The 27,708-nt window shown below is 47.6% G+C and overlaps 7 protein-coding genes across 7 annotated transcripts; 3 read left to right on the top strand and 4 right to left on the bottom strand.

The window, feature by feature from the left end:
* Window positions 1-91: 91 nt before the first annotated feature.
* On the top strand, window positions 92-879 carry TREMEDRAFT_72926 (uncharacterized protein; the record flags this gene model as incomplete). Its single annotated transcript, XM_007002112.1, has 3 exons — window positions 92-479; window positions 616-696; window positions 760-879. Exons 1-3 carry the CDS (start codon window positions 243-245, stop codon window positions 877-879), a joined length of 438 nt encoding a protein of 145 aa, XP_007002174.1. The 5' UTR covers window positions 92-242.
* An 83-nt stretch (window positions 880-962) lies between these two features.
* TREMEDRAFT_37039 (uncharacterized protein) lies at window positions 963-3,292 on the bottom strand. Its single transcript, XM_007000801.1, has 10 exons — window positions 2,808-3,292; window positions 2,666-2,734; window positions 2,545-2,615; window positions 2,180-2,266; window positions 1,954-1,990; window positions 1,830-1,908; window positions 1,542-1,611; window positions 1,465-1,493; window positions 1,265-1,320; window positions 963-1,129 (listed from the first exon to the last, which is right to left on the bottom strand). Exons 1-10 carry the CDS (start codon window positions 3,139-3,141, stop codon window positions 1,038-1,040), a joined length of 924 nt encoding a protein of 307 aa, XP_007000863.1. The 5' UTR covers window positions 3,142-3,292; the 3' UTR covers window positions 963-1,037.
* Window positions 3,293-5,048: 1,756 nt separating this feature from the next.
* TREMEDRAFT_70852 (uncharacterized protein) lies at window positions 5,049-6,492 on the bottom strand. The gene is made up of 4 exons (XM_007001992.1): window positions 6,045-6,492; window positions 5,804-5,887; window positions 5,705-5,760; window positions 5,049-5,500 (listed from the first exon to the last, which is right to left on the bottom strand). Exons 1-4 carry the CDS (start codon window positions 6,197-6,199, stop codon window positions 5,205-5,207), a joined length of 591 nt encoding a protein of 196 aa, XP_007002054.1. The 5' UTR covers window positions 6,200-6,492; the 3' UTR covers window positions 5,049-5,204.
* Window positions 6,493-7,248: 756 nt separating this feature from the next.
* Window positions 7,249-9,616, top strand: TREMEDRAFT_70851 (uncharacterized protein). The gene is made up of 11 exons (XM_007001991.1): window positions 7,249-7,582; window positions 7,672-7,758; window positions 7,892-7,965; window positions 8,014-8,093; window positions 8,225-8,346; window positions 8,527-8,703; window positions 8,750-8,792; window positions 8,888-8,963; window positions 9,013-9,100; window positions 9,349-9,422; window positions 9,468-9,616. The coding sequence occupies exons 1-11, from the start codon at window positions 7,346-7,348 to the stop codon at window positions 9,508-9,510; spliced, it is 1,101 nt and encodes a 366-aa protein (XP_007002053.1). The 5' UTR covers window positions 7,249-7,345; the 3' UTR covers window positions 9,511-9,616.
* A 361-nt stretch (window positions 9,617-9,977) lies between these two features.
* TREMEDRAFT_72922 (uncharacterized protein) lies at window positions 9,978-14,833 on the bottom strand (the record flags this gene model as incomplete). The annotated part of the gene is made up of 5 exons (XM_007002111.1): window positions 14,648-14,833; window positions 14,028-14,596; window positions 11,444-13,975; window positions 11,082-11,396; window positions 9,978-11,036 (listed from the first exon to the last, which is right to left on the bottom strand). Exons 1-5 carry the CDS (start codon window positions 14,703-14,705, stop codon window positions 9,978-9,980), a joined length of 4,533 nt encoding a protein of 1,510 aa, XP_007002173.1. The 5' UTR covers window positions 14,706-14,833.
* Window positions 14,834-15,549: 716 nt separating this feature from the next.
* Window positions 15,550-18,133, top strand: TREMEDRAFT_67125 (uncharacterized protein; the record flags this gene model as incomplete). The annotated part of the gene is made up of 3 exons (XM_007001860.1): window positions 15,550-15,757; window positions 15,802-17,349; window positions 17,562-18,133. The coding sequence occupies 3 exons, from the start codon at window positions 15,550-15,552 to the stop codon at window positions 18,131-18,133; spliced, it is 2,328 nt and encodes a 775-aa protein (XP_007001922.1).
* A 6,549-nt stretch (window positions 18,134-24,682) lies between these two features.
* TREMEDRAFT_26114 (uncharacterized protein) lies at window positions 24,683-26,432 on the bottom strand (the record flags this gene model as incomplete). The annotated part of the gene is made up of 6 exons (XM_007000656.1): window positions 24,683-24,973; window positions 25,014-25,344; window positions 25,391-25,545; window positions 25,594-25,805; window positions 26,010-26,171; window positions 26,372-26,432. 6 exons carry the CDS (start codon window positions 26,430-26,432, stop codon window positions 24,683-24,685), a joined length of 1,212 nt encoding a protein of 403 aa, XP_007000718.1.
* Between the last annotated feature and the right edge of the window lie 1,276 nt (window positions 26,433-27,708).

The raw sequence follows: 27,708 nt of genomic DNA, 5'->3' as shown, positions 1-27,708 counted from the left end.
CTTGCCTTCGGGTGAGATCGACATTTTTTTCTCCTCCCTTCCATTCTTATATAAACCTTGTGCACCCTTCTGCCTTCTTCACTCGCTTCTCCTTTATCAACATCAACTCAGTTCCTCTTCTTGCTTTCAAATCTCACACTGATAACTTGGTAATCCCATTCCCCTAAATCTTAATATATCTCTCAGAGCCACTATAACCTCACAACTCTCTATCAACGTATCTGAGACAACCTCGATTTAACATGTTCCCCAACTTTACAAAAACCTTCTTCATGCTCGCTCGTACTCCCCTCATCCCACCTCCAGCCGGTCCAGCAACTTTCGAACTCGCTCCCATGGCCGGTCCCTCTAGACCGATGGCGACGAGGACGAGGACGGTCAGTAGTTTATCCTTGGGCGGAAGAGGACGGAGGGGGTATGCTAGTGATAAAGGTCAGAAGGAGTTGTATAGTGATGAACTGGGTAGCACAGGAGCGGGTGTGAGTTATCTTTCTCATGTTGCCACCTCACTTTCTCCTCGTTTAACGTGGCCTGACGAAGATCAATCTCGAGCGGAGAGGAAAGCACACGGAGCAGGGGCGGAGGGTCAATGAACGGAACGTGCTGATTTCATAGACTGACGACGTGGCTCATTCCGATGCGGCCTATGATAAAGATGCCAACCCTCAAAGATCGGCTCAGAAAGTGGAGAAAGAAGTGAGTATCTTTTCACATCGTTGGAGACTCGTTCGAGTTGAAAGACCAATTGCTGACCCACAGACGGGCAAAGACTTTACACAACGCTCCCCTGCCAATCCAGCTTCTTCCCAGCCTCACCAACAGGGCAACAAACAGTCAGACGCCCCTTTTGGCACCTCGAACAAGCCGCAAGGTAGATGATCGTACTGTTCTCGCATAGTCGAGTTTCAACTCCATGAGGGTCATGAATGGTGGGCGAATGGGTGGGACTCATTATTATAATATTTAACAAGTATATTCGTATGACATGCAGATAAATTTTGACTGTATTGATCGTAGCTACGCCTGGAATCCCGCTCTTAAGGAGTTTTGGCGACATCAGGATAGACGTCGAATCGTCTTTGAATAGTAACGGGCAGGTTACGACGGGTGGTAGCGAGCAGTTCAGGATCTGCTATCAGTGCAATTCATCTACGTTCCTTCGACTCGCAACGTCAATGAATCTCCAAAGCCATAACATCTTGTGAAGCTTGTGTGTTCGGTTTCTTTCTTGACATATAGGGAGTGGAAATACACAAGTACTCACCAATATCAGCAAAAATGACAGCGCCGTTCTCATCGGCTTCAGCTATGACCTCTCCCCTGTCATTAGCCCACTGCGGTTTTCATACTACACTCAACCATCTGAATTATCCGGAATGATTTTAATACCCCTGAATATAGACAACGACTGAAGTTGAGAAATGTCAGGAGGGAAAGGAATGACAAGGGTCACGGAAGACTTACAAAGGGTTGACAACCATACTATGTCCATACTGCCCCGTCATTCATGTGACCTATACTTCATCGGTGGGACGACTTACAGCTTGATAGGAAGCTTCGGGATGACGAGCAGGAGAACACATGGCTACGTAAATTTGGTTATCGACCGCGCTATGGGTCAGATTTTGTCTCCTCTTGCCTGATCACCAGATATCTTGCTGGACACAAGGGTTCATCTTGTCAAGATCCACAAGGGATTGAGAAACGCACAGTTGCGGCAAATCCCAAGCGTCAGAAGAAGGGTGAAGGGGATATAAAAAGAGAGAGGAGAAGAGATGAGTTTATACTAAGAAGAGGAAACGCGGAAGGGGAGGAAAAGAAAAACATACCGAGCCCTTTGTAACAACGTCCAATGCATAGGTCCAGTAGTGGTATTGAAAGCCGAAGGATAGATCATAGCCACGCATCCTACATATGAGCTTTTTTCCATGTTCAAACATGTGGACGACTGACCTTTTCTAGCTGCAATCATTGCCATTTCTGGGAATCGCTATTTTGTCAGATGACTTTCCAAATATCTCACCAAACCCTTCTATCCTTCATTCCTCATCTGATCACCGAAAGGTAAGACCTCGCACAGGTAGAACAGTAAGCCAAGTTGTTTGAGTGGAATATGATTGAGATTGTAGGGTGGTCGAGAGGGATTGATGTTAAAGATGCGTGAAGCAGAATGACTTACAATATCATAACATATTCCCAGACCAATCTTGCCAAATGGAGTTTCGAACGTTGTCAATTGAGTTCCACCAGTCAACGTCTCGCTTTCCTTTTCATCAGCTAATCAGAGTCTATGTCGTTTTGCGAAATATCATTCCAGGAGTTCGTGTCTTCGTGTGAAATCAACATCATGAACACATCAGGAAGCATTCACATTGCCTTTATAACCCGCTTTTCTCTTCACGACTCACATGTTTCCGGAGTTGCGAGAAATAGCTAGTTCCTGGAGTGAATCAAATGCAAGAATGGGAAAATGAGCAACGACTAGATCTCATCGAGAGGAACATAGGAAAAAGGGATATCACGGGAATTGTTGAGAAGACTCACTTTGAAAGTTTGTTTACCAGGAATATCAATATCGAACAAATGTATTTTCCTATGTTTCGCAACTAATCTACCTATCTCCATCAACTTTCCAATTCACACCATAAAATGTTAGATGACAAACCTGAAGGATCATAGACAGTACAACAATTATAAATGTTATCTGTTTTCTTATCGATTTCCGGGATACTTCCTATTCACATCAATTCCACCAAATCCCATTAAGACTTAATTTCAATAGAAAAAAAAAATCAAAGAGGACTAACCTCCAATTAACCAACAACCAGAATCTCTAGCCATTTCTCTCATAGCTTTTACAGTCTCACCTTCTTCCTCTTTTATTTCTTCTTCTCCTCCTTGTACGATTAAATCCGTGGGAGGTGAAGGAGAAGGTATGATCTCGGAATAAGGTCTGAAACTACTGACGGCATATGGACTGTTCCATATTTCCGGTAATACTATTAATTGAGGTTTCGGTTCAGTTTTAGATACTTGAGCTACGGCTGAACGAGCTATGGAGATATTGTGAGGTTTGGAAGATGTTAAACCTGATAATTGAATTAGGGCAAGACGGAATGGTTTCGCTTGGATTAAAGCCATTTTGTTCTACTTACGTCTTGGTGGTCAGTTCTGATGACTGGATGAAGATCTGTTAAGTGTTATCGGAAAACCAGGAATGAAAAGTCGGTCTTGGTGATAGCTTTCTCTTATAGACTGATGATTAGGCTTGCGAATGTAGAGATCTTTAGATGTGATAAATTGTCGTGTAGGAAAGAAGTGTCAACAGGTACCGTGGACGGGAAGTCTCAGGTTGGATTTCCCGGATCCCGCGTCTGCACTGACTTTGTACTTCCCACATCCACATCTCCCAAACCTGTTATATGTAAAAACCATTCAATATAGTCTTGCCAAAACATTATTCGAACTTGTCTCACAACTCGTCCAAACCCCACTATTGTCTCTGAATACCACCCGAATGCGTCCAACGTCATTCTGGACGACCCACCTTCCTAAACACCTCCTGCCCTAGGGGATTAATCATCGGCCAACATGCAGGCTTGAAGGAAGCGCACAACTCAGTGAACCTGGTCTGGGTCTCCTGTGAGGTCCTTCAAGCAGTTTAAGAACGCAGGAGTAGGAGAAGTGTGGTTTAGCTCAAGTCAAATCATGACTTGACAGTCACCATGTAAGTACGTACCTATAGTCGCTTCTAAGTCCGTAAGTAGGCCTCCCACCACTCTTCTTCAATTTTCGCACTATCCTTCTACCGTTTTCCATCGAATAGGATGTTCCATTATTTCTCGGGCGTGATAAAGTCTTAATGATGCTGATTTCAAGATGAGTACCCTGTTCCGCTTCGTTTGACTTTCTACATCTTTAGTTTGTGTAATTGCTTTGTGCCGAGGTAACAACTCGTAAACTTCCTAGAGAGCTGACTCATTGCTTGTCAATACATTGCTAAGCGGATGTAGCATCAGGTCAGGATATTAGATAGATACCCAGCTAGCTAGAATGATAGGATGGAACATCAGTCTCTCAAAGTGACTTTCTACATCGTCGAGATTCTCGGTACTTACCATTTGATTGCGTCTTACGCTTATTCCCTTTCCTTCCACCACAATCCACTATATTGTTCTTTGCTTTTTGTCTACAAGTCTCTATGCCTGTCCAGCCTTCTTCTAGCTGGTAGCTATGAACCCAGTGGATAGTCTTATGCATCATACATATCCCTCAGTTGACTCTCTACATTGGAGTACGAGGCGTATTCAGCTACACTACTCACACAACATCCAAGAGTATTTATGTAGATATACGTTCTCATTTATCTCCTGTTCCTTCCTTTGAGGATGCTCTTCTTCTTTCCATGAGCTTCTTTGCTTGCTCCTGTGGTAGATATAAGGCCGTGTGATCAGATCAATGTGTCATTTTATTACGATCCTTCCAAGTACCCTTGACATTGGAGACATTTCTGAGAGTGCACCCAGAGGGAATATTGCACATCTCCAATGTAGTAAGACCATTGAAGGGAAGGGAATCCATACTATCCGACTATCTACCATGTTGACCTTCTCTTGGATCGTAGATTTGCTGAGTGACTTGGAAAATACAATGCGGAGTGAAAGGCAAGAATCAAGTTTGGATAAGGATTTGTATGGCCTGAAGCAGCAAAGTATGTGATAAGCGGACGAGATCTTGGACCAGATGTTGTCTGTTGAACCTCTGCATAGTCCACCTACAACGGTCAGGCCTGGAGCCTATAGGACAAGGCGAAACTTGAAGAACCATCAAAATCCAAACTCTCGGCCAAGGGTTGAGAAGTGATGAAGTGAACCTGAGACTTCCCGGCCACCGTAAACAGGAGTCTAATTGATAGCACGCAATGTGACCAGCCAGTTTAATCTTCGCTCTTGCCCGAAACCCCGATTTCCCACCGAGTGTTTGACACTGAGGACATTCTCTATCCTACATGTCCGCACCGATGGAGAAAGCACAAACCAAGAATAATTCAGAATGGCAATGTCCATACATGCAGTCGTGAGCGTCAATGGGTCGGTTATCGACTAATCTACATATCATCATCCATCCTCCCCTTCTGACGCTCCTCGTACAGGCACGCCATTTCCATCTCTCCTCTCCACTCATCTAAACCTCTGGGTATAGGGTTACAACAACCAACCGCTCGCGAACATCCCCAGTACGCCCACCAACACGCCACTCCACAAACTACCCGCCCAGCCGGTGGGTCGGATACAAGTAGCCCCAGAACTACCGGTCGAGTTGCTTGACAGACCAGCAGCGGCAGCACTGGAAAGAACGGCGGAGTTGACCCCATTTTGATACGTATTGTAGTCCTGTATCGTGCCCTCGGGGACGATGGCCGTCGGCACGGCAGGTGCTGCAGTTACGGTCGCAGTCCACGTTCCAACGGTCCAGACACCGTCACCAGGGTCGTACCAATCTGTCCACGTCAGTCACACCCAATGGGGGAGGGCGTGAGATATCATTGCGAGAAGCTTCAACAGTGAGGAGTAATTATCGTGATTGGATATGGCAGAAAAAGAGAGAGGAGGATTATTTTCATTGAAGGGAAAAATCCGGCATGGCATGTATGTGAACTTTGGTAGTGAGGCGATGGAGTGGGACGACAGAAAGCGCCACTCACACGTTGTCGTCTGCATGGGAGGGGCTGTGGTGTCTTGACCTACTACACGATTTGCTCTGACTTATCAGCGACCAGTAAGGAGTGACCTAGTGGACTTACGTCGTTGTTGGCCTTCCATCCGTCGTTTTTGTAGTTTTGGTTGTTTTTGTGGAGGTAGCAGCACCTGTTGCGCCGATTTGTGATCTGCTCGATTAGTGTCTGTGATGTCTATCATTCGACCTAAGCAGTCCGCAGGGGCTGGGCCATGTCTGTAATTCGAAATGTCTCATTCTGACAAGAAGCGCAGTCGGGCTGCTCACTGTAGGACACGGCATGGTGAAACAATTACATGCACACTCACAGAGTCTTAGTGATATCGTCTCCAAAAGCATCTGTACCAACCGAGAGAACGTATGTGTTGCCCTCTGCCCAAGGCTCGGTATATGTTTCGATGAGGGCTACAGCTCGGGCGGTCAAAGCGAAAGCGAGAGCGAAGAGGGAAAGGATGGGGCGCATGGTGGAGGAATGAGGGGATTATAGTTGATCCAGTGAGAGCGAAGTGAAGGAGGAGGAGGATAAGAGAGAGGGAGAGAGAGTCGAGTTTGTCAAAATCGATATGTGTTTGTGAACAAGATGAGGGGTGGTGACGGAGTGATACGAAAGCGGCAAAGGGATCCCGAGTCTACGGAAGGGCGGGAAGAGGTTTTTGTCCCTCTCGATATTATTGGTGAGAAGACGATCCTTGGTACGAGTCGATGCAATGAGGTATGTGAATTCTGGATGGAGGATGTCAACAGGGGTGAGAGGTGATGATGGGATGACGGAGGAAAGGAGTAAAAGTGCAGAAAGTGATGATGGGTGAAAGAGTGACGGGAATGAGCTAGAGAGCAAAGACACTGCGGTGCTAAGCATACCCGCATGCGGCGGCGTATGCCATTTGGTGAGACAAAGGGGGTGATTAGGATGAGATTAGTAGTTCATTAGGAGAGGATTACTAATCGGCATTTGGATGAGAAGAGGTATAATTCCGGTTGTGGCACCTCGTCTGAAACTGCGCACTTGGTGTTTCGACTGTGACCCGGACCGATGATGATGAGACGATGACGATCGATACGATCGTTGGGGCTGATGGATGATCCGCTGATCACATTCCATCCACCGCATCCCCGCCCTTTCATAAACGCGTATCAAGCTAGTATAGTCATGCGCCCACCCGTGGTCGTCGCACCCTCGCTCGTATCTCATTCCTCACCACTCACCTCTCACAAACTCTTCGGCACTGACATGCACATAAGGCTGAGGGGGACTGAAGTAACTCGACACAGACCACGTTTCCTTTCCCTTCTTCTCCCCCCATTGCCGTATCCTGCCCTTTGCAACGCCAATCTCTATACCCAAGAACCCCTGGAAAGAATTTCGACGTGCGGGTAATCGCCTCGGGTCATCGGCCCGGTTATATATCCTTTGACAAGGTCTAGGCCCGGTGCCCCGCGTCCTTTGGAGCAATTGGTCTTTGTAGATTTACCCGGCATTCGCACGAATTATCATATGTATCTCTCCCTCTTAACAACAACACTTCATCTCCATTCCTTTATCCTCTCTCAACCAAACTTATCAAAAGGTCTGATCGACCCTTTCTTCAGCCCTTGTCTTTTTTTCAAAATGTCCCTTCTCAGACCATTCGTTTCTCGTTCAGTGGCTCTTGCTGCACGTAGCTCCACCAGAGCTGTCATCGCCCCCATCTTTCCCAAGAGCGTTCGTTGGGTGTCTCAACCCTCCAACCCTCTCTACGACGAGAAAGCTTATCCTGAGGGTTACCGTGAACATCGTGTAGAGGTTCACGAACCTAAACATGCCAGTGTAGATGAGAGCTTGGTTTTCGAAGATCCTGAACCCAACGTAGGTAGCTAGTTGCTTCTTCACACGTTTTCCCCAATACCAAACTTCTTTGATCGAAATTTTCCAAATGAAGGCGGCTGACGATTCAGGCTTATGCTAAAGCCGATCCGGGTCATGATGTCATTGGTGAAGGTCATGGTAGACACACCAAGAGGACTCTTGGGTCGCTCTCCATGGTGAGTTTATGCTCATTGTCTCACATTGGAGTAAACACCCTCGTGTCGAATATGCCACCACCTTTGCATTTTAATTGTGCTTCTTGACGGCGCAAGACTTTGCTCCCGAACATGCAGGTTGCTGATCAAGCAGGAAGGAAAAGTTTGTGTCGTCACTGGCGCAGCCAGGGGTTTGGGTAATATGATGGCTCGTACCTTTGTCGAATCGTCAGTGCCTTGAAAAAAAATTCATCATTATCCCCGACTGATAATTAGGGGAGCAGATGCCATCGTTTTGATCGATTTGAGAAAAGAAGATGCCGAGTTGGCCGCAAAAGATTTGACCGATTGGTTTGGTTCGTACCTTTGTTTTCGTACTTCTTTCATCCACGCCCATCTCCCACTCCATACCCCAAGACCGTTTTCCAACCTCTCACAGAATCACAGAATCTAAAGAAAAAAACGCCAGACTTTGTCTGACTAACAGTGGAACACGGCGAAGCCAAACCGGGTGAGATCCGAGCTTTGGGTCTTGGATGCGATGTCGCCAATGAACAATCCGTCAAGGATACGTTCGCTGCCATCAAAGAGAAGTTTGGTCGTCTTGATGTTAGTGACAGACTCCTTGATCTACCTTCCCCGGCCTTCAGGTGTTGCTTCCTTTTGGCCTCTTGGTGCCCCACCCTTTACCCCAGATTGGTCATTTGGATTCATTTGTCCCAGTCATACATACATCACACTTATTCGAAAACAGCCAGAGTTGTCGGGAACAGATTGGTTAACTCTCAGTGCCTCGTAACCGCCGCTGGGATAGTAGAAAATTTTGTCGCTCATGAATACCCAACGGAAAAGGTCCGCAAGTTACTCGATATCAACGTCATGGGCACTTGGACCTGTGCTCTTGAAGGTGCTAAATTGATGCCTGAAGGAGGGTCAATCATAATGATTGGGAGTATGTCAGGATCCGTTCGTTAACTCTTATAGTGGAGTTGAATCTTGTTGACATTCCCAGGTGGTCAATGTTCCTCAACCTCAAACTCCGTACAACTTTTCCAGTGCGTTTGTGTTTTTCTCCCCTCATCCTCCCCCCTTATACTTCTCTTCCCGTCTTTGCGGTCTGCGCTCGCAAACACGCATGCTTACAATGCAGAGGCCGCTGTCCGACACATGGCCCGTTCTTTAGCTGTCGAATGGGCTAAACAAAACATCCGTGTGAACTGTATTGCGTGAGTATCTCCAGTTTTGTTGGTTCAAAGAATTGTCCTGACGGATCAGTCCTGGGTACACACTTACAAACCTGACAAAAGTCATCCTGGATAACAACCCCGTGTTGCGTGACGAATGGATTCATCGTATTCCCATGGCGAGTTCTTCCCTCTTTCTCTTCTCATGATCTACCTCAAGTTGGTCTTTACCGTAACTACTCATCCACCCTTGCCCTAATCTTCCATCCCAGACTGTCCTTCTCTCGGCGATATAGACCTCTCTCCACACACTCATCCCTACAACACATCGTATTCGTCTTGGTCACCTTTCCACGCCGTACGGAGGAATTTATCATTACACTCTTCGCAAATACAGTAAAGATGAAAGAACGTGACTGATATTCAGGGCCGAATGGCAGACCCCTCCGATCTAAAAGGAGCCATCGTTCTCCTGGCTTCGGACGCTAGCAAATATATCACGTATGTGTCTCCTCGTTAATTTCTCCACCGATGGCTGATCAGAAGCGGGGCCGAACTCGTCATTGACGGAGGGTACACTTGTATCTAAATGCCAACACCAAGTCTATAGAAAACAGTCGGGAGTGAATAGAGAACAAGAAGAACAAAATATTCATCTTAGATTCTGGATTGGATGTAATGCGTTTTGCTGTCTTGCTAATGTTTTCTTCGATCTACAGAAATACTGATATCGATGTGGGACGATTTTGCAGATGACAATAAGACTGACGAGTTGTTGAGATGCAAGATAAATAGATGAATCTGATAATTTAGAGAATTGGCCATGATAATGATAGTTTTTTCACGAAAAAAGAAACGGATAAAGACTACGAAAATAGTGAAGACAAAGTGAAAGTGAAGAGGTTGAGAAGAAAGTAAAGAAGAAAGAGACAAAGTTGCACAGATATGAAGGAAGGCAAAGAAGATCAATCAACATCGCTACATTACATTCCTCTTCTTACTACTTTCTCATTAAAATAACGCTACAAGTGGTTCCTTTCACCAATAAAATCTACCCTAGATCACATCCTCAAACGCCTCCGCGAATGGATTCCCTTCCTCCATTTCTTCTCCTTTCTCATTCAAACTTTCCTTACCACCATCACTCCCCAACTGTTCAGTATCATCTGCAACACCAATCAACCCAACTTCCTTTCCATGACTCAAACGGTCCAATACGTTTCTCAAAGTATCACGTACTTCTGAACTTTCATCATCCGCCAAAGCAGTAGCGAGTCTTTCCATAGCGGCAGGAATAATCACTTGACCATTTTCTCCCATACTCATAATGGACATATCTTCGCCCCCAAATCCAGGATCTTTAGGACCTGTAAACCCATAAAAAGCTCCTACAACAAATAAATTCGCTACCATTTGAGCTAATGATAATCTCACATCAATTACATCCTGCGTGAGACGTGGTAGGAAAGGTAAGAAAAATTGTTCAAAAACTTTTCTATTCGGAGGTAGTCTTGCGAATTCTCTGATACAACGGACAAATGTTTGACGATGTTTGTATATCCCCGAATCTCCTAAATCCAGGATCATCCTTCTGAAAGCTTCAGCTGGTATGGGTCGATTTCGAAGTAAATCATATGTCCTAGGGACGGATAAAGTCACGGCATCACGTACACATGCGAATTTATCGATCAATGCTGAATGTGTCATTTCGAGTATACGACTTGCTTGATAGTCTTCAGGAAATAAAGTGAGAAAAGCAGGTACGTGAAGGGCTAGTTTTTCTCTTGCTCGCCAACCACCTAATGCGTCCGTTTTTGATTTTTCCGCTAAAAAGGAGAATAAATCCCATGCTTCTTGTGAAGGAAGACCAGAGAGGAACACGTCTAGATGTTCATATATCCTTTCTCTGGTAGCGTCAGAGTGTCCGAGACAACGATGAAAGATGGGTAAGAGATTGGAGGCGACTTGATCAGGTCGAAGGATACGGGAAAGTTCATGTAAGAAAGAAGATATGGTGGTCATCACTCTTGCACCGGCACGATGGACTATTCGTTCGAGTAGAGGAAGTAATTCAGGCCAACGATCGGCGCCGAGTGTAAGACAGACACCAGGAAACTAAAAGTCAGAGAGAGGTACGAATAATTGCAAAGATAAACCCACATTGTATGCCACTAGCACATCCCAGTCTGTGTCTGTAGCTGAAAGAGGTGGAATGGAACTATCATCACAAAAAATCTCCAATAACTCTTTAGGTGGACCAAGAGGATCAGAAATAAAGCAGTGAATGACTTCACCCAATACCTCCAAGATGGACTGCCAGGCATCTGATTGGGCAAGTGTTATCGCCCCACGGACAGCTAAATCTCGTCGACTCTGACTGTCTTCTATTCTTCGACAAAGCACGGGTAGGGAGAAACAGATAGACTGTCTGACCGACAGACTGGGATCCACCAGGTAGTCGTCAAAGAGCGGTAGCTGACATCAGAATTTCCCCCTCAAGTCAGTGACAAGAAATAACTTACCATCTCTTGGATGTATTCCACCGGACACAATTTTGCTAACTGAGCCAATGCCAATGCGCCTTCTGCTCTTATCTCCTCATCCCCATCCCGGGATCTCAAAATCTCATGTAAAAACCCGACCTCCACCAGCTCGTGCGGATCATACAACTCCGCCACTGTCCCAATCAGAAGCATCGACATTGCCCTTCCAGCGTTGGCCTCTTGCATCAACTGAGCCTGTAACAACTCCTGATCCGTCTCAGAATCCACTCCTTGTCCCATCGGGTCATCTGTATCGTCAAACAAGTTCTCCGGGACAACAGTTGTTAACCGACCCATTCCCAGAATGATACCATCGACTACACATCTTTCCACCATATTTCGAGCTGATCGAGACATCGGCATGAGATCATGTGCGTGGGGACCATCTTGTGACAGGAATGTGCGACGTTCATTGCATTCACAGTTATCGTGCCATTCGGACTTCCACATGTTCGGATCGGGGACGGGACGGTCTCGTAGTCTGCTGAGAATGGCTATCAGACCAACGCGGACCGCTTCTACTACTGCTGCGTGAGAGCTGAGAAGTAGAGAGCACAAAAGAGGCGTGAAGACGTGAACAGAGAGGGTGGGAGGAGGACACAACACAGGGGCAGCTTTGGCTCCGTCTTGGTCGCCTTGATCGTCGACAGTTCGAGTCGGAACCATGATATGAGGACTAAAAGCTGTATCATCGGATTGGATGCTGAGAGAGTTTGGGGTATCGACAGTTCCTCGGTCAGGAGTACCGATCATGGTCGCAGATTCCGCTCGCAAGCTTGAGCCAGCGCTAGCATTGCCAGGAGCCGGAGAAAGCGTGGCATCCCTTTTTGGCTGCAAAACATGGTCATCTTCGACACTGGGCTTCGGTATGACGCGCATTCCCTCCGAAGTGACAGTCACCGCAGCCTGAGACACAGGAATCGGTAAGGGAAGGGGAGTCGTAACCTCGCTATGGCCCTCCTCCCCAGTATCAACTTCCGTCTCCACGAGATTACATCGGGAGAAAAAATACCAAAGTACCTTGTGCAACTCCCCAGCAAACGACTCCTTGACCGAATCGTCCGCGTCGAGTGAATAATTTATCAATAGTGGAAGGACATACTCGACTGATTCGCATGGATCCACCTCTTCCAATAGATCTGCCAGCATTCGTGCTACGTAGGCACGATGGAAAGGGTATTCCGACTTGCTCAGCAGGAATATCCTCTCCAATTGGCTTAAACCTTCGTCATCGAAAGTGACGTCCATATCGAGATCGGCTACGCCGACGGGAAGCATGTCGCCTTCGTCGTAAAGACCAAACTCCTCGAAACGACCCGGCAGTTCACCGAGGTCACCGGTATTTATCGGCGTCTTGTCTTCAAATGGACCGCTGCCGAGGAAAGGAGATTTCGGGCCGCTTAATGTGGCGCTGATCGGAGGGAGGATGTGGGGTGATATCCTTGGTGATTTATTCAAACGCAGGGGCGGCGCACCGTTGTCCATGGATATCGAGGGAGAAGGCAGAGCAGCATCGTCGAGTGAGCGTTTGGTGGAAAGACCTGTGTCGGCAGCAGAATTCAGGGACTGTGCAAAACTCCTTAGGCCAGGACGGGCAGCCGCTTCATAGTCGGACAAGGCTCGCCGTAGCTTTGCCGGGCGGGCGACGGGGGCAAACAATGGTGGTGAGGTGACTCTAATCAACTTTTTCTCAACATCGGTGATCTCGGAGGTGGGAACGGGCGGAAGGCTGACAGCCGGAGGCAAAGCGATAGGCTCCAAGGAGGTCTCAGCTAGCGCGAGGGACTCAACAGACGGAGGCAGTGGGGAATGAGTTGAGCTTGATGAGGATGTACGCGACAGCGCATTGATGCTGGATCTTGAATCTCTTCTTTCCAGCAACTTTGCCGACGCAAGGGCTGACGGAGATGGAGTATGAACTGGACCTCGATTGGATAGCGATTTACCACGAGGTCGACCTGTGATCCCCGCTGTGGCTGGAAGACGCGGGGAAGTTTGTCCAGTATCTGACAGCTTCAAACCGGACCCGGAATTATTCCTCTGCAAAGCGCGGACTACGAGTGGTCCCTCGACACGACCTTCCGAAGACTTGACAGCAGGAAGCTGACCGGGTGGGCGGAGAGGACTCCATGGCGGGCTGGCGACAGACCCCTCTTTCCCGAGGCGGTCATGTGAGAGCCATGGTCTGTCGCCGGTGGGAGAAGAATGCGAGGCTGATCTGCGATGCCTGATAGCTGTTGGCGAAGGTACGGGTGACTGATCCCTTTTTGGACTCGACCTATCGTCGACTCCTGGGGATCCATGGGGCGAGAAACGAAGGGGGGAGGGGGATCCTGAACGACCGTGTGGCCCAACTGGGGGCGAAGGTCTGCGGAAGCCAGCAGCAGAGGGTTGAGGCATTGCCGCGGGGGAAAATGTCGGAGTGACAAAAGGTGACATCGGAGCGATGGGAAATCGAGATGGTCCAGGATCGGAAGGAGAAGGTCTGACTGGAGCACCGGAAGTGGGCCACTGAAACATGAGCACATGAAACATATCTGAATTGGTAGGAAGGGAAACGCACGACACTATCCCAAGCATGGACGAGCTCCTCTGGTTCTGGCGGTTGAGGTACGTGGACAGCAGTCGCCACAGGCTTGGTCGGACCCTCCTCGGGATCATCTTCCAGTCCCCTCGGTATGAGAGGGGGAGTAGGACTGATGATGTGTAAGTCAAACTTGCCAGACACACCGGAAGATTCCGACTGCCGTCTGCTGGTAGGTGCGCTGGGATTCGGGGTCTCTGAGAGCAGCTTTGCACGAGCTTCAGCCAGGTGCTCGCTGCTTTCCGGATCTTGACTCGATCCGGTTGAGCCGTAGCTGCCTTTCGAGCCCCAAGATCCGGGAGATGTGGCCGATTCACTGGATAGGCGTTGCACAGGACGAGGAGTCGGACGGGGTTTCTCTTCACCGAACAAGGCCCCCAGCTGACCTTTGAGAGTGAGATTGGCCGACGAGGCTGGGGGGGAGGTGGTCGGTGGCGATATAGTAGCTACAGGAGGCTCGTACGGGTATGCCGGAGGAGGATTGAAGAACATGGGTGGTGGAGGTGGAGATGTGAGAGAAGAAGAACGACCATGTGATGGACTGGCATCTGGTGGTTTCATCAGCGTGAATCATACGATACGTCGGGATGATGACTAACGTTTGGGGTCGTCTTGCGCCTCATCAACGACTCTGGCTGGGATGGAGAACGGCATCATGATGCTGTCCTCCCTACCTTCCTTGTAGCCAGGATGAGGCTCAGAATTGGTGTTGGAAAGATCACAATGTCTTGTTCATGCGTCAGGAAGGAAAAGAGGGGTAAGGAAGGATGAAGCGGGAGGAAAAGTGAACGAAAGGGATGTCGGGGTGAATCGCAGATCTATCTCGAGAGAGTGAGATATGGACAAAGCATGGAGAGTGAGAACGGCGAGAGAGTTATAAGTCGGACTATGAGAGAAGGAAGGCGGGGAGTAGTGATGACGTCTATGAGGGCCTATGGGTGCGGTCCAGACCAACAGTGAGAGAGGTGAAAAGAAGGAGGGTTCAGGAGCGCGGGGAGAGAGAATGCCACGTCACGTCTATCACTAACGAGACCTCCTACCGTGACTGCTACTACTAGGTTACTACTACTGATCATGGTCGAGCTGTGCATACATACGTACTCCGGCACAAGGCGGGACACAGTGAAGGGAGTGATGACCGAGAGCGGACAATTGCGCATCGGTGTGTGTATTATACTCACCGTCGGCGTAGCATGTAGCAGCAAGTAGCAAGGGACAGACAGGTGGTCTGCATCAACGGAACAACGGGTTTAAGGTTACCATCCACCGCACCATCCAAGTGCCTGTCTACAAAACAAACACGTCTTTCTCTCCAAGTTGTATCATCATCATCTATACCATCCAGACACTTATGATTCGTCTCTTGACTTTCTCATGACCTTGTAGTCTCTCAAGCCTCCCTTTTCCACTTTCACTGGTCAACGAGGTTCCTTCTCGCTCCGCCGCCGCCACCGCCCCGCCCCCTCGCCCTCACACACCATCCTTTCCACCTTCGCTCACCATGTCAGGTTTCGTCCCTGCTGAAGCGTCATCGAGCCGCATCCCTTCGATCGCAGTCAAACGAGCGAGGTCACAGAGTCGAAAGAGGGGAGAATCAACCTCACGATCGAAACCCAACCATCGACCCAATCAAACTGCTTCACCTGTCCCTAGCAACATCACCTCTCATGTCAGTCCGACCGTACAACGCAAAGTACGCACAGTACCTCGTATGTCATCTCACTTCACTCTCTACAGACATACTCACTCTCAGCATCGGCTTTGTATACCCCTGATTCCCCTCCAACCCCACTTCAACCCCCTCCCGTCGAACCTACTTCGAGCTCAAAACCTGTACCTGCGCCACCCACACGCCGTCGTCGTCGACATCGGACAGCTTATGACACATCATCTTCGGACGCTGATTCCGATAGTACGGATGATGAACCTCCATGGTGGACTTTCACCCAAAGGGGTATGATGAAGATGCGGACTAGGAACCTGCGTCGACGGAGGGATGTGGAGATGGGTCTCGATGCTGATTCTGGTCGTGAGAGCGGGAGAGACGTGGTCGATGTAGAGAAGAGAAGAAAGGGGAAATCCAAGATTGATGGTGATACACGATCCAAAGATCTTAAGCTTTCCGTGAACAATTCGAGCGTCGGGGTCGATGGAATTCATGACTCTTTCACGAAGATCTCTCCAAGTGGTCAACCTCCGACCCGAAGAGGTTCTGGGAATGTCATGTTTCGTCGAGTGGTAGGGAGAGCATCAGATCCTCCAAGGGCGAAACCCCGTATGATGAGAAGCAATTCAGCCCCTTCTTCACCAATAATCAACACGTCCTCTTCACATCTTCTCGGATTAAATCAACTGGCGGAACTTGCCCCTCCACCTTTACCAAGAATCAACACCACTGATCTTGCCACTGTACATGAAAACGGACTTCCTCGAATTGAACCTCGACGTCAATTGACTGCACCTTTCACTCGGTTCCGTCGACGGAATAGTGCTGCACCTGGTAGTTTGACCGATACCGATATCACCGTTAAGCCTCGTCGAAGATTATCGGATTTACCTATGCGTCACGGCACATTACCAGAAGGCGAAGTCACCACTCCTGAAGTGGGTAGAAGTAGTGATGGACTCACACCTCAAACTCCTACTCGACCAAAAGTTAGACGTGCACCTCCATCAAGACTTCGACTCAACCTTCCTCCGCCTTTGACCAGTCGATTGACACATGGTTTTCACGCTGGGACTTGGCAAGATGCATTGTATGGGTATTACAGTGAAGATGCTGGAAGTGGAGGAAAGAGACCTCCTACTTCAAGATACGTCCGAACCAACGAACCTGTCTTAACCCCTGATCCTTCTCCCCCGGCATCACCGGCAACTCCACCACCCAAGAAGAAGACGCGTAAACCAAGACGATACCTCCAAGCTCAGGTCCCTCCCACCCCATCAGGTTTGGGGTTCACACCTACAAGCGAGAGGGCGAGAATGGAAGGGAGGGTCGATGAACATGGGTTCGTCTGGTCTGCTCAGGAGAATGGAAACCAAGTATCTGAGAAACCACAACAAGTTGTCGAAGAAGATAATTTGAGTAGGTTTGATACTCGAGCCACTGTGACCAACACGGAGAAGGGGGATAGTATGGGGAAGAAAGGTTTGATGCCTTTCAAGAAAGATAGGGAGAGGAGAAAGAGGTTTGTGGATGAGATTGATTGGAAGCAAAGAGCGAGGAGGTATCTTTTCTTAGATGCGAGGGTTACCATTTGGATTAGGGCTGTTAATTTAGCTGTGGTGGTTGCTCTTTTGGGTGAGTGATTTGGTTCATCATCCCTCTCTTCTTTCTCTCGAACATGATATCAATTATCTCACCTCTTCTTTCTTGTTTCATCCATACCCATTACCGTCACACACAATATGTAGAACACAATATCAGCTCGCGACATTCCGTCTTTCTATTTTTGCTTCTTGATTATGACGATTTATCAATCAGGCTGTAAGACAAGCATGTCTAACACACAGGTCTGGCAATAACGATCCGACTCGATCTATTTCATCTCAACCTTCCCGGTTTATTAGGTTCCTCAACCACCTTGATAATCTCCTATTCATCACTCACCGCACTACACGTACTCACAGCTATCTATCGTGAATATTTCGGTAAACCAATAGGTCTATGGGCACTTCGTTCGAAAATGTTATGGGTTTGTCTAGACCTTTTATTCGTGGCATTATGGAGTTCAGCAATGTCAGTAGCTTCCAATGATTTCATTTCAACACCACTTCATTGTACAAAAGGTGAACCTTGGTGGAGAAGCGGATTATCACAATCTTATTCACGTCTATTAGACGCTTTGGAAATCGCTAGTGAAACAAAAGAAGAATTAAATATATCAAATTCTTTAGGAATAACATTACCTATCGAAATCATGGAAAACCCTTTGACTAAACAAGTTTGTAATAGACAAGCGGCTTGTATAGGTTTAAGTTTATTCGCTTTGTTGTTATATGGTGGTAATATGGTTTTAAGTTTATTTAGGATTTTCGAAACTGTTAGAAGGACTGCTAATCCTGGTAAAGCTATGGCTTTTTAGTTGAGTCAAGGTTATACATTTTCCATAATGTTGGATTTTCTCACAATGTTGGATTTTCTAATGATTGGGAAGGAGTAAGGAAGAAAGGGTGAATTGGTGAATTGGTAAACTTGATCAAATGGTGATTGATGAAAGTATTTATTGGTACATAAGGGAAAAAGAGGGTTGATCATTTGAAATGAAATCGGAAGAGGTATGGATGGGACAGGGAAGGATCTAATACGATATATCAATACATTTTATCAGATTTTATAAACAATTTATACTGTAACTATAGAGATAGATTAAAACCTATGTATACCCAGAACGACATACTGTATATAAAATGTAAAGATTCACCTATCAACTGGTAAATAAGGGATTACCAAGTGCAGGTCTCAAAACTATATCTTCCTCTTCACTAACATCGGTAGCTTGAATAGGAGGTAATGGTTTTCTTAATTCTGCTGATTCTCCCATCCACGATCTTTGAATTTGACCTAGATCTAGGAGACGTTGAAGTAAGTCGTTTGTCTCTAATCTATCGACGATGATTTCAAGACGAGTTCGAAGTGTTTTCTGTGGAGTCAACAGAACTTCGATTCATCTGACAAAACACCATCACTCTTCCTTTCTTGGAGATAATCATTGAGTCTTCGCTGATAAACAAGGAGTGTGAGAGATAGTTGTGGAGTTTTCACACATCATGTCAAGTTTCAAGTGATCAATGACGTGGAGGTGAGCTAAGGAGAAGTGTTTACATATCAGAGATCTTCAGGGAATGAGGGGATCGGAAGATGTACCATAAGGTGAAAGAATGACGGGAAACGGAAAAGTGAAAGACAGAAGACGAAAGACTGGAAGGAAGATTTGAAAGGAAAGATGAGGGGAAAAAAGAAACAGAGATCAGGTTTGAGAACGATGACTCACCTCCGTTATTCCCGGTCTTGTCAAGATATGTCCCAATACCGCTCTCAAAGCAACCTTATATTCTCCTTCTAAGAAAGTCCCATAAATATCAACCCATCTCCTAGGTGCATACAACTTTACTCCACCTATTTCAACCTTACCATCTTTGATCACACGAGATACCAATGGAACGGCCCATTTATCCCAATGAGAAATATGTACAAGACGTGATGTATCATACCCCGTCCAGAAACATGATCGTATTTGTGAGTTCTCCTCTGTCAAAGAGGCTAATACGGTATCTAGTTCATCGTTGGATATATGGAGTTTCGTCTACATCATCAGCTCTTTATGCTCAGGTCTGTTTAGGAAGCTGGAAAGGAAGGACCCACCTGTAGCTCGGATTTCGTGAGTCCGAGAGGTCCAGCATCGAATAGTAAAGGCTCAAGTTGATCAAATATCTCTTGAGGAGCGGGAGGAAGATCAGCAGACCAGGGGATGAACTCAGGAGCAAGTTCTTCACTCTTAGGAGGCGAGGGAAGAGTGGGAGTTTTGGAAGTAGTTCGTTTGATTCGCATATCAAATTCGAAATGTTCGTCACCTATCTTCATCAGTTCCGCCATTGATATTAGAAGGTGGACTGACCTAATTTTCTCGTGTTCAGATCCGTCTGGAAATATTTGATGGTGGGGAAAGTCTCCACGTCGAAATCAAATGAGACCTGTAACAATAAGCTTACTCCAACGTGATTACTAAAATTGGATTGTCGAGAGTATTGTCGGAAGGAAGAAAAGGAGAACGTTGACATACCTCATCATTGGAAACCATGTGCATCAAAGCTGCAAGTTCCCCACCTGTACTAAGAAGCGACCAAGGCATTTCACCTTCTCCTTGAGTCAAACTTCGTTCAACAAGTGCGGCTTCATTGAAAAGTTCCGGATGATATGGTCCTTCGATCAATTGACGCCATCTGTGCGTCAGAAATCCACACTTCATGATCGCTTCTATCCTACCCCTCGGTGAGAGAGATGCGCAGAGACCTCATGAGGGTGTGTTGGGTATCTTGAAGAGGTAGAGATGTAGGAGGAGGAGCACGATGGAGATGAACCCAAAAACATACGACGCAGTAAAATCATAGAATCTCTTAGTGATAGCCGCCGAAGGAGTCCGATGTAAAACCTTATCTTGAACCAATTTCGCAATCACAGGGTTGATATCTGTATGAAGGTTATATTTATCCAATAAACCCGCAGCGTCTGACTGAGTATATATCTCTGTCGCAGTGATGACGATCATCTGGTCATCAATACTCTTTCCCGGAAATTGAAACTTGACACTTACCAATAAACTAACTCTAATCACTCCTTTAACTCTTACATCCGGTCCTACGGCTTCTTGAAATGGTTGGGGTTGATCATTCATATCAACCTTCTCAATCGTGGAATCAGGATCTAACATTGATATTTGTGCTAATTGATGTGTTCGGACTTCCTCTGCGACGTGATAATCGTGTACCAGTGAGAACTTTAAACTTGTTACTTGATTATATTTCCAATCATATTCTTCGATGAGATGTTGAACGTCCGTTGGTAAATCTGGAGCTATAGCCTGAGATTGCATTGGAGTATTTGTCACAGCTGCCAGACGTCTATTCTCAATGACGATAAATCAATCATTAGGGAAATGACTCACATATTAGCTTTGTTGATCTTTTGTCGGAGAAACTTGATATGTGCTTGAAGATCAAAGTCCACCACACTGTTCGGATCAGGATCAGGTAATTCTGGAGTCCCCTTATGAGTTTGCCAAACATTATACCAAGCATCCTCTAATCTATCGAAATATGGTTTTTTACCAGCGGTTTCGAATATTTTCTTCAGACGGCTTCGGAAAGTTTGAAGACCAACGTCAGGGAATATTTGTGATACGGCTTGACGACCTTTGTTTCCTGGTAAATTCCGAGATCGAGCACGGATGATGGCTTCGGCATCAAGTAAATTCTCGTCATCTTCATTTGACCATTGCTTTCTACGTCGCGGACCTTTGGTTCTCGAAGCTGATATAAGTCACATCTCTTTACAGATCCATGTAAACCACGCAAAAGCTCTTATGGTGCATTAGAGAACGAAGGGTGGTAGGTCGTTCGAGTCAGATGGAAGGATATCACTCACCAATGGTTTCTTTAACTACACGCATCTTTTTAGACCTCTTCGCACGGGGAAATACCATTTTAAGAGGTGGCAGACCCTCTGCTCGAGGTGGTTTCGTCGCTCGATCCGCAGCGACCTCTTGACCTCGTTGAAATACCCTTACTAAACCTTGCAAAGCTTCATCTGAGTAATTTGGTCTGTTAACAGAAGCCAATACCTGTCTTCCCACGTATTCTAGCAACTCGGGACTCATAGTCGCTCCTACTACTGCACACGCCTGATTTACCCGTCTCTCCCATTCGACCTTCGCAGCGGCATGTCTAGCAGCGAGCTTTCGATGTAAACTTTCATCAGCTTTTCTACGTCTTTCCGTAGTTTTCTCCGTCTCCTCTGCATGTCTCGTCTTACGCATTGCCAAACGCGCTCGAAGCCTGGCAGCCATGAGAGGCAATTGTTCTCGTACAAAAGCAAGAGGGAGTGCGTTATCATACGCCAACTTGGCCATATCTTCATCTGTTACGACTAATTGTGTCCCATCTTGACGAATAGCGTTGTTGAGAGCTGCTTGTTGACCAGAGAGAAGTTTCGGAACAGCTCTCCACCTCATAGAAGAACGTAACATCTTGAGATGTTCCGTGGGGATTTCAACTATGGGAGGGAAATATATCGAAGGGGACTCTTCGTGAATCATGTCCAATACAGGTTCCAGTAGTAAACGATCGGGAACCAAAGCAGCTGCTTTCACTCGATCCCAATAAGTCTCGCTTTGTTCAAGGTCACTTGTCGGCATTACACCAAGTAAGTTTGGTGGGTCTACTGCGATATGATAAACAGGGGCAATATCGGCCACCATGTAATAAGTTGCTAAACTCGTAGTGTTGACAATGTGAAAATTGGATATCTTCCCATTCGATTCGGTAATTTGCACATCTCCGGACGGTAGATCGGTAGCGGAAAGGGGGAAGACCAATTTCAATTCATGCAGACCAGTCATTAAACCAGCGAACTTCGTTCGTATTCCGATACCGAGGAATGACGGGGGTTTGAGATTATCAGGCATGTCGGCCAAACGGACTTCGAGGTTTTGCGGATCACTGAGGTATTGTTCGAGTTCATCGGTGTGATACTGAAGATAAATATTGGAGAAAAAATCGACGACTCGGATATCTTCGAAAAACATTGTAGATGCAAAAACTCTGGGTGAAGAGGAGATCATCGACCGAGAACCTTGTTGCAGCGCCCGAAGTATCGCCAAATGCCAGGATCGTAACCGAACATTTCTACCGGATTGATAGCCATACAAACCAGCAGCAACACCAGGTTGTTTGAACAACTGAGCCCGATGATCGACTATGTTAGCTGCGGATCCTTGGGTTTCGGGGGTCGGTGATGCTTCTTTGGTGGTGGGTTTTGAGACACGGAATTCCGTATATGTCGTGGCAGCCACTTTGGTCTGAACAGGGGCAGTGTATCCTGACACGGAGGTCAGGGTACGGATGTAATCTTGAACTACTGACATGGGAGTTTCAGGAGTGTAAAGAATACTGGCTCTGGTCCAACGGCCTGTGACAGTGGGTATAGTGGCTGTAGTCTCTTTAAGTCTTCCATCCCTTAACAAAGTCCCCAAGATACGTTTGTACACCGATCGATCCATGCTTGCTGCTACGACGGGAGCATGTGGGTGATCGGTACCAGCTACTCGTAAAGCCCATTCACGATGTTCATTAAAATGTCGAGGTTCACTCAATACACCGCCGGCGTCCACTAGACATTGTACGATCTCATTTGCACGACGTAGAGATCCAAGATCGACTCGGTCGCGTCCTTTCGTCCGGATCCTCACGTTGGGTATAGCTTGACGGGCTCGCTTGGTCCTGTACAATGGATCGGCGGACGAGCTGGGTACAGCCACGGTCGATGAGGCAGGTGTTGATGGACCGTCGATTCGGGGTATCACAGCTGGCTCTTGAGCAGGGGCGGTATGTGCGTCGGCTGAGAGCAGTTGCTCAGCTGGTGGGATGGCTACCCTTGCCTCGATAGGTACTGCGGCCTCGGCCTCGGCCAGAGCGATGGGTTCGGATGGTGTGGGTGGTTGTACTACTGCTGGTGTCGAGTTGATAGTTGCCTTACGCCCACGTTTAAGCTTAGGCGTAACATCACCAGAGTCATCCCCCTTTGCGGGAGTTCCGGGATTTTTCCGCTTTCGCTGTCGTTTGGCAGGCCCGACTGGAGTCACTTCAGGTTCTGCTCGCATGATTACGTCGGGGTCTGTTCGGACAGGCATGCTCTGCGCGGCCTGAATGGCTGTGAGGGAATCCTCGACGCTGAGGGGTTGTTGGATAAAGCTGGTAATACTTTGCGTCCCGATGGTCAACGGAGCAGGATCTCCTAGCTGCTGCAAGGCGGTGGTGATATCGGCGTCATCGAGGAGTTCATCCACCAACATTTCTCCTTCTGGTCCATAGCCAACGTTTGGATCTACGACCGTAGAAGTAGCGACTTCTTCTTCCGGCCGGGTGTTCCCCTTCTTCCCACTGCCGAGCTTGCCTGTACTTTTCTTCCGTTTTTGCGCTCGAGGTGACCCATCTGCACCTTGTCGGAATTGCGCATAATGCTCAGGTGGGTTTCCACGAGCTATGGTAGTTGGACTAAGAATAGGCGGCGGACCAACTCCTGTATACCCAGCAGGACCATCGACAAGCCTGTTGGCATTCCGAACGTATATGAGGACATGTGGTAGGTTGTGAGAGTGTCGAAGTTTCCCGACGATACTCCGATTAGGCTGACCGTCTTCGTCGACGACAGCGACGTATTTCCGTGGACGACCTCGGATTTGTGCTGTGGATTCGTAGAAAAGATTTTTTCTCTTACGCCTCATCCTGCCTTCTTCGCTGTCTCCATGTTCCTCTTCATCCTCCTCATCCTCGCCTTCATCTGGTCCATCGTCTACCCCCGGAACAACGTCAGTCTGAGATGCTGTCACGATCTTCGCCTTTTTAGGCGTCTTCGGTTTGACGCCGAGTAATTTGCGAGTGATCGGCTCCGGCATGTCATCAATATAGCGATCGTACTCTTTGAAAGTATTGTAATACTTTCGGAATGATATATCGGCCCAATGTCCCCATGCAGTTGGATCACCTGGCATCTTGGATTCGTCCACTGCATGACTAGACGCCACCATGACCGAGCGGTACGATTCGTAGCCATAAATCCGAACTCGCCGCTCTCGTCCAAAGGACTCCATGACGGAACAGACGGCTAAATGACCCAAATGTGGGAAGTTGATCTGGCGTTCTACACGGACCAGTTGAAAGTCGATTGCCCTCTTGTACAACTGATCGAGGTGATCAAAGATATTCTGTGTGTCAGTGATTTTGCTCGAGGTGGGGGATAATGCTAACCTGTATAGTCACTCCTACCTCCTTAGAGTCACATATCATGCGGAAGATTTGGTACTCTAGCATCTGGACTAGCGACACGTTGCTATGATACGAAAAGGGTTTCAGGTCCTCTATAGGTTCAGCCTCAGTACAGTAACATGATACAAATACGTACGGGGATCTGGCGGTGTGTCATGTTCTATCGAGCTCCCTTGATCGTCCATTTCCATTTCGTCCGTCTCGTCCAGCTGCTGACGGGCTTCAGGGGCGGGAGCCCCTTCTAGATTGAATTTGCACAAACGAAGGCACCGAGCGTTCTGATTGCCCACGACCACTTTCTCTACTACACCTTTATCGATCAGACGTTGCACATGCCTGAGCACGGCTCGACGTTGACGAACCTGATACGCTCCCCGCCAGCCCTGATACTTAGCGGTGTCGAATAGACTCTTGGAAACTTACGATCAGTTCCAAGAGGTTTACCATCCGTAAAAGGTGATTCTCCAGGCTGGGGTGATCCAGTAGCTTCAGCAACCTTTCCTGGACGACGTGACCAGTAGCGACCTCTGCTTCGGTGAGAGGTGGAAAGCCACCGAACTTCGATGTTGCGTGTGCTGTATCTGCTGACGTATCTGTTGTGGAGTCTTTTGTCACACCACCAGTAATGGGACCGATCTCCTCTAACGCTTTCCGTTGCCTTTCATAATTAAGGTATGCGTCGCTTTGATGTACAAACGAGCGATAGATGAGAAGACTTGTCACTGATCCATGAATGAGACTGGGGATCTTGACACTGTCAAGTTAGCCATGTTAACAACGCGGGAGGGTTTAACACTCACCAAAGTTTCAGGTTGACAAGAGTTTTCATGTAGTGAAACATGCTCCCTTGGCTGGCACCGACCAGAGGACCGAGTTCGATAGCGGTGATACCCTTTTCTCGGCACTTGGCTGTAATCTGAAGGATGTGAAAGACTACGGGAGTGATCTTACTTATCTGAAAGCATGTCAGCGTTGACACGTTTCTTGTCTTACTGTGACCCACCTTATGAGGTAATCCAGTCAAGCGACTATATATCTCATCGTCCACACATCGTACCCGTAGTCGCGTCCCCCATTTGGTCAGTAAACCAGGAAGGTCTGACCTGTTCAAGACCGGCTCCTCCACATTGTCCACCTCTTTTAGGAACCGAACGACGTCGGCCGTCGTACCACTTTTCAACTTTTTCTTCTTCAGTTTATCCTTTTCAGCCCTCTCTTTAGCTGAACGAGCTTGATTCTGACCATGTGTTCTCTGACTGGCCTCACGACGATCTTGTATGGCTTCTTTGTCTGTTCGGTACTCGTCACCTTGAATAGCATATGCCATAGCGCGGCCTTTGACCAACTGCTTTTGAAGCTGAGCGACGTCTACGACCTCGTCCGTGGGTGGCTCGTAGTCTGAGGGAAGAGGAGCAGTACCGGTGATGATGGTCCCATCGGGTCTAGGGACGGGATAAGAGGCCACGATGATCTGTATGCTGGGATGTTGGCATAGCTGACGCCAAACGAAGGTGAAGAAATCATCATCGATGGAAGGGTTCAGACTGATGAGATGTTGTTGCAACAAATGAGGGTCAGAGCCTATTAGAGGTCAGCTGTCATTCCATATCTTCACCACATCATCAACTTGAGCTGTCCCCAGGAGTTACGGGACCACATGGTTTGAGTGAAGGGAGGGCAGGGTGACCGAAGGAAGTGGACCACCTCCACTCGTTGCCCATGATGTAAAGAGAACACGACGCGGGTTCGAACGCAGGGTCGAGGTGATATAACCAACTCACCCAACACCCCATCGAGGGCTATATAATCGAGGCAGAGGTCGAGAAGTTGGTGAATACGCATGATTGTTCGTCCATGGAATGTCCTAAGTCCAGTCACGATGGTATACGAGTACTGTTGAGAATTCACATGAGATTATTGATGGGTGGGGGGTTCTTCTGAGCGAAGGTTTGCGGTCTGACTCGGATTTGACAGTTGATCGGCGTTTGCCGCCGTCAGAGCCTCGTAACACGTGGCGGATGCCTATCGTCCACTTCCGTCGGAAAGGGACTCGACCTGTCCGTGCAGTGCTTTGCTTCTCCACTGCTGCTCTCCTCACTCGCAGCCATGCCAAGACCTTCGCACTACTGCACCATGGTCGATGACCTCTCAACATAACTCTCAGCATGCTTCTATCCACTCCTCGACCCCAGCAGCTTCCGGTGGTTCTGGTTTTACCATCCCTCGTCCTATTGGCGGGCTACATCTACGCTAGGTTCAGTCGTCCCTCTTCGTCGGGCCTACCACCAGAGTCATGTCTGTTTGGAATTTATACAGTCTAACGTGAGCTGATGACAGTCGGACTATTCGGTCATCTTGATTCCATTCCGTCCCTACTCTGGAATGACGGTGTGGATTCGGAGGCCTGTGAAAAGAAATATTCCGTACTGCTCTTCATCGGCGAGTCTCAAGCCTTTTAGCCTTCCAATAAATCGGATTCATGGAATAAACTGATAGTCAGACCTTCCTCGTATGCACCCTTACTCACTTGAAGATAGTCACTGACTACGAGTGAATTCTACTTCCATACCTCACGCCCTAGAGCTACTCGATACCCTCAACTCTTCATCCTGCACTGACGTCCGTGTGACCAGTCCCATTTCTCCCGGTTGGGATCTGGAGAGGAGTGTCTCGGAAAATCTTGAGCGCGAAGGCTGCAGTGATATAATTTGGCACATGGGAACCGACCCTCTTAACGGCAGAAACGGTTGCCGTGACTCTTTGTGGATCAGGTAGGTTTATCACTACCGATTGTCTCTACGATGCTGATCACAATAGTGAGCTCGCACCTCGGTCTTCCAATCAGACCGAAATCATCTTTGATACAAACTCCGACGTGTGTCATGTCCTCGCCTCGATTAACATGGAAAGCTGATGCTTCAGCTGACTCTCTTTGATCAACCCAGCAAGCTTTTGGACGAGGAGGTGCAATATGAACGGGTCAAAGCCCAATATCCGGAATTTGAGATGGGGATGTTTGCCCATGTTCTCCCTTCGGTGAGTCTCCAACATGCCAGTGTCTCGCTGAGCTGATCGATCAGGCGGAGTGAGTGCTATGAGTTCTGGCTCAAAGATATTG

The sequence above is a fragment of the Tremella mesenterica genome, assembly GCF_000271645.1.
Source record: "Tremella mesenterica DSM 1558 unplaced genomic scaffold TREMEscaffold_1, whole genome shotgun sequence".
NCBI classification, from domain to species: Eukaryota; Fungi; Basidiomycota; class Tremellomycetes; order Tremellales; family Tremellaceae; genus Tremella; species Tremella mesenterica.
Note: the sequence above shows the minus strand (reverse complement) of the source record. Positions and strands in the feature narration are given on the sequence as shown.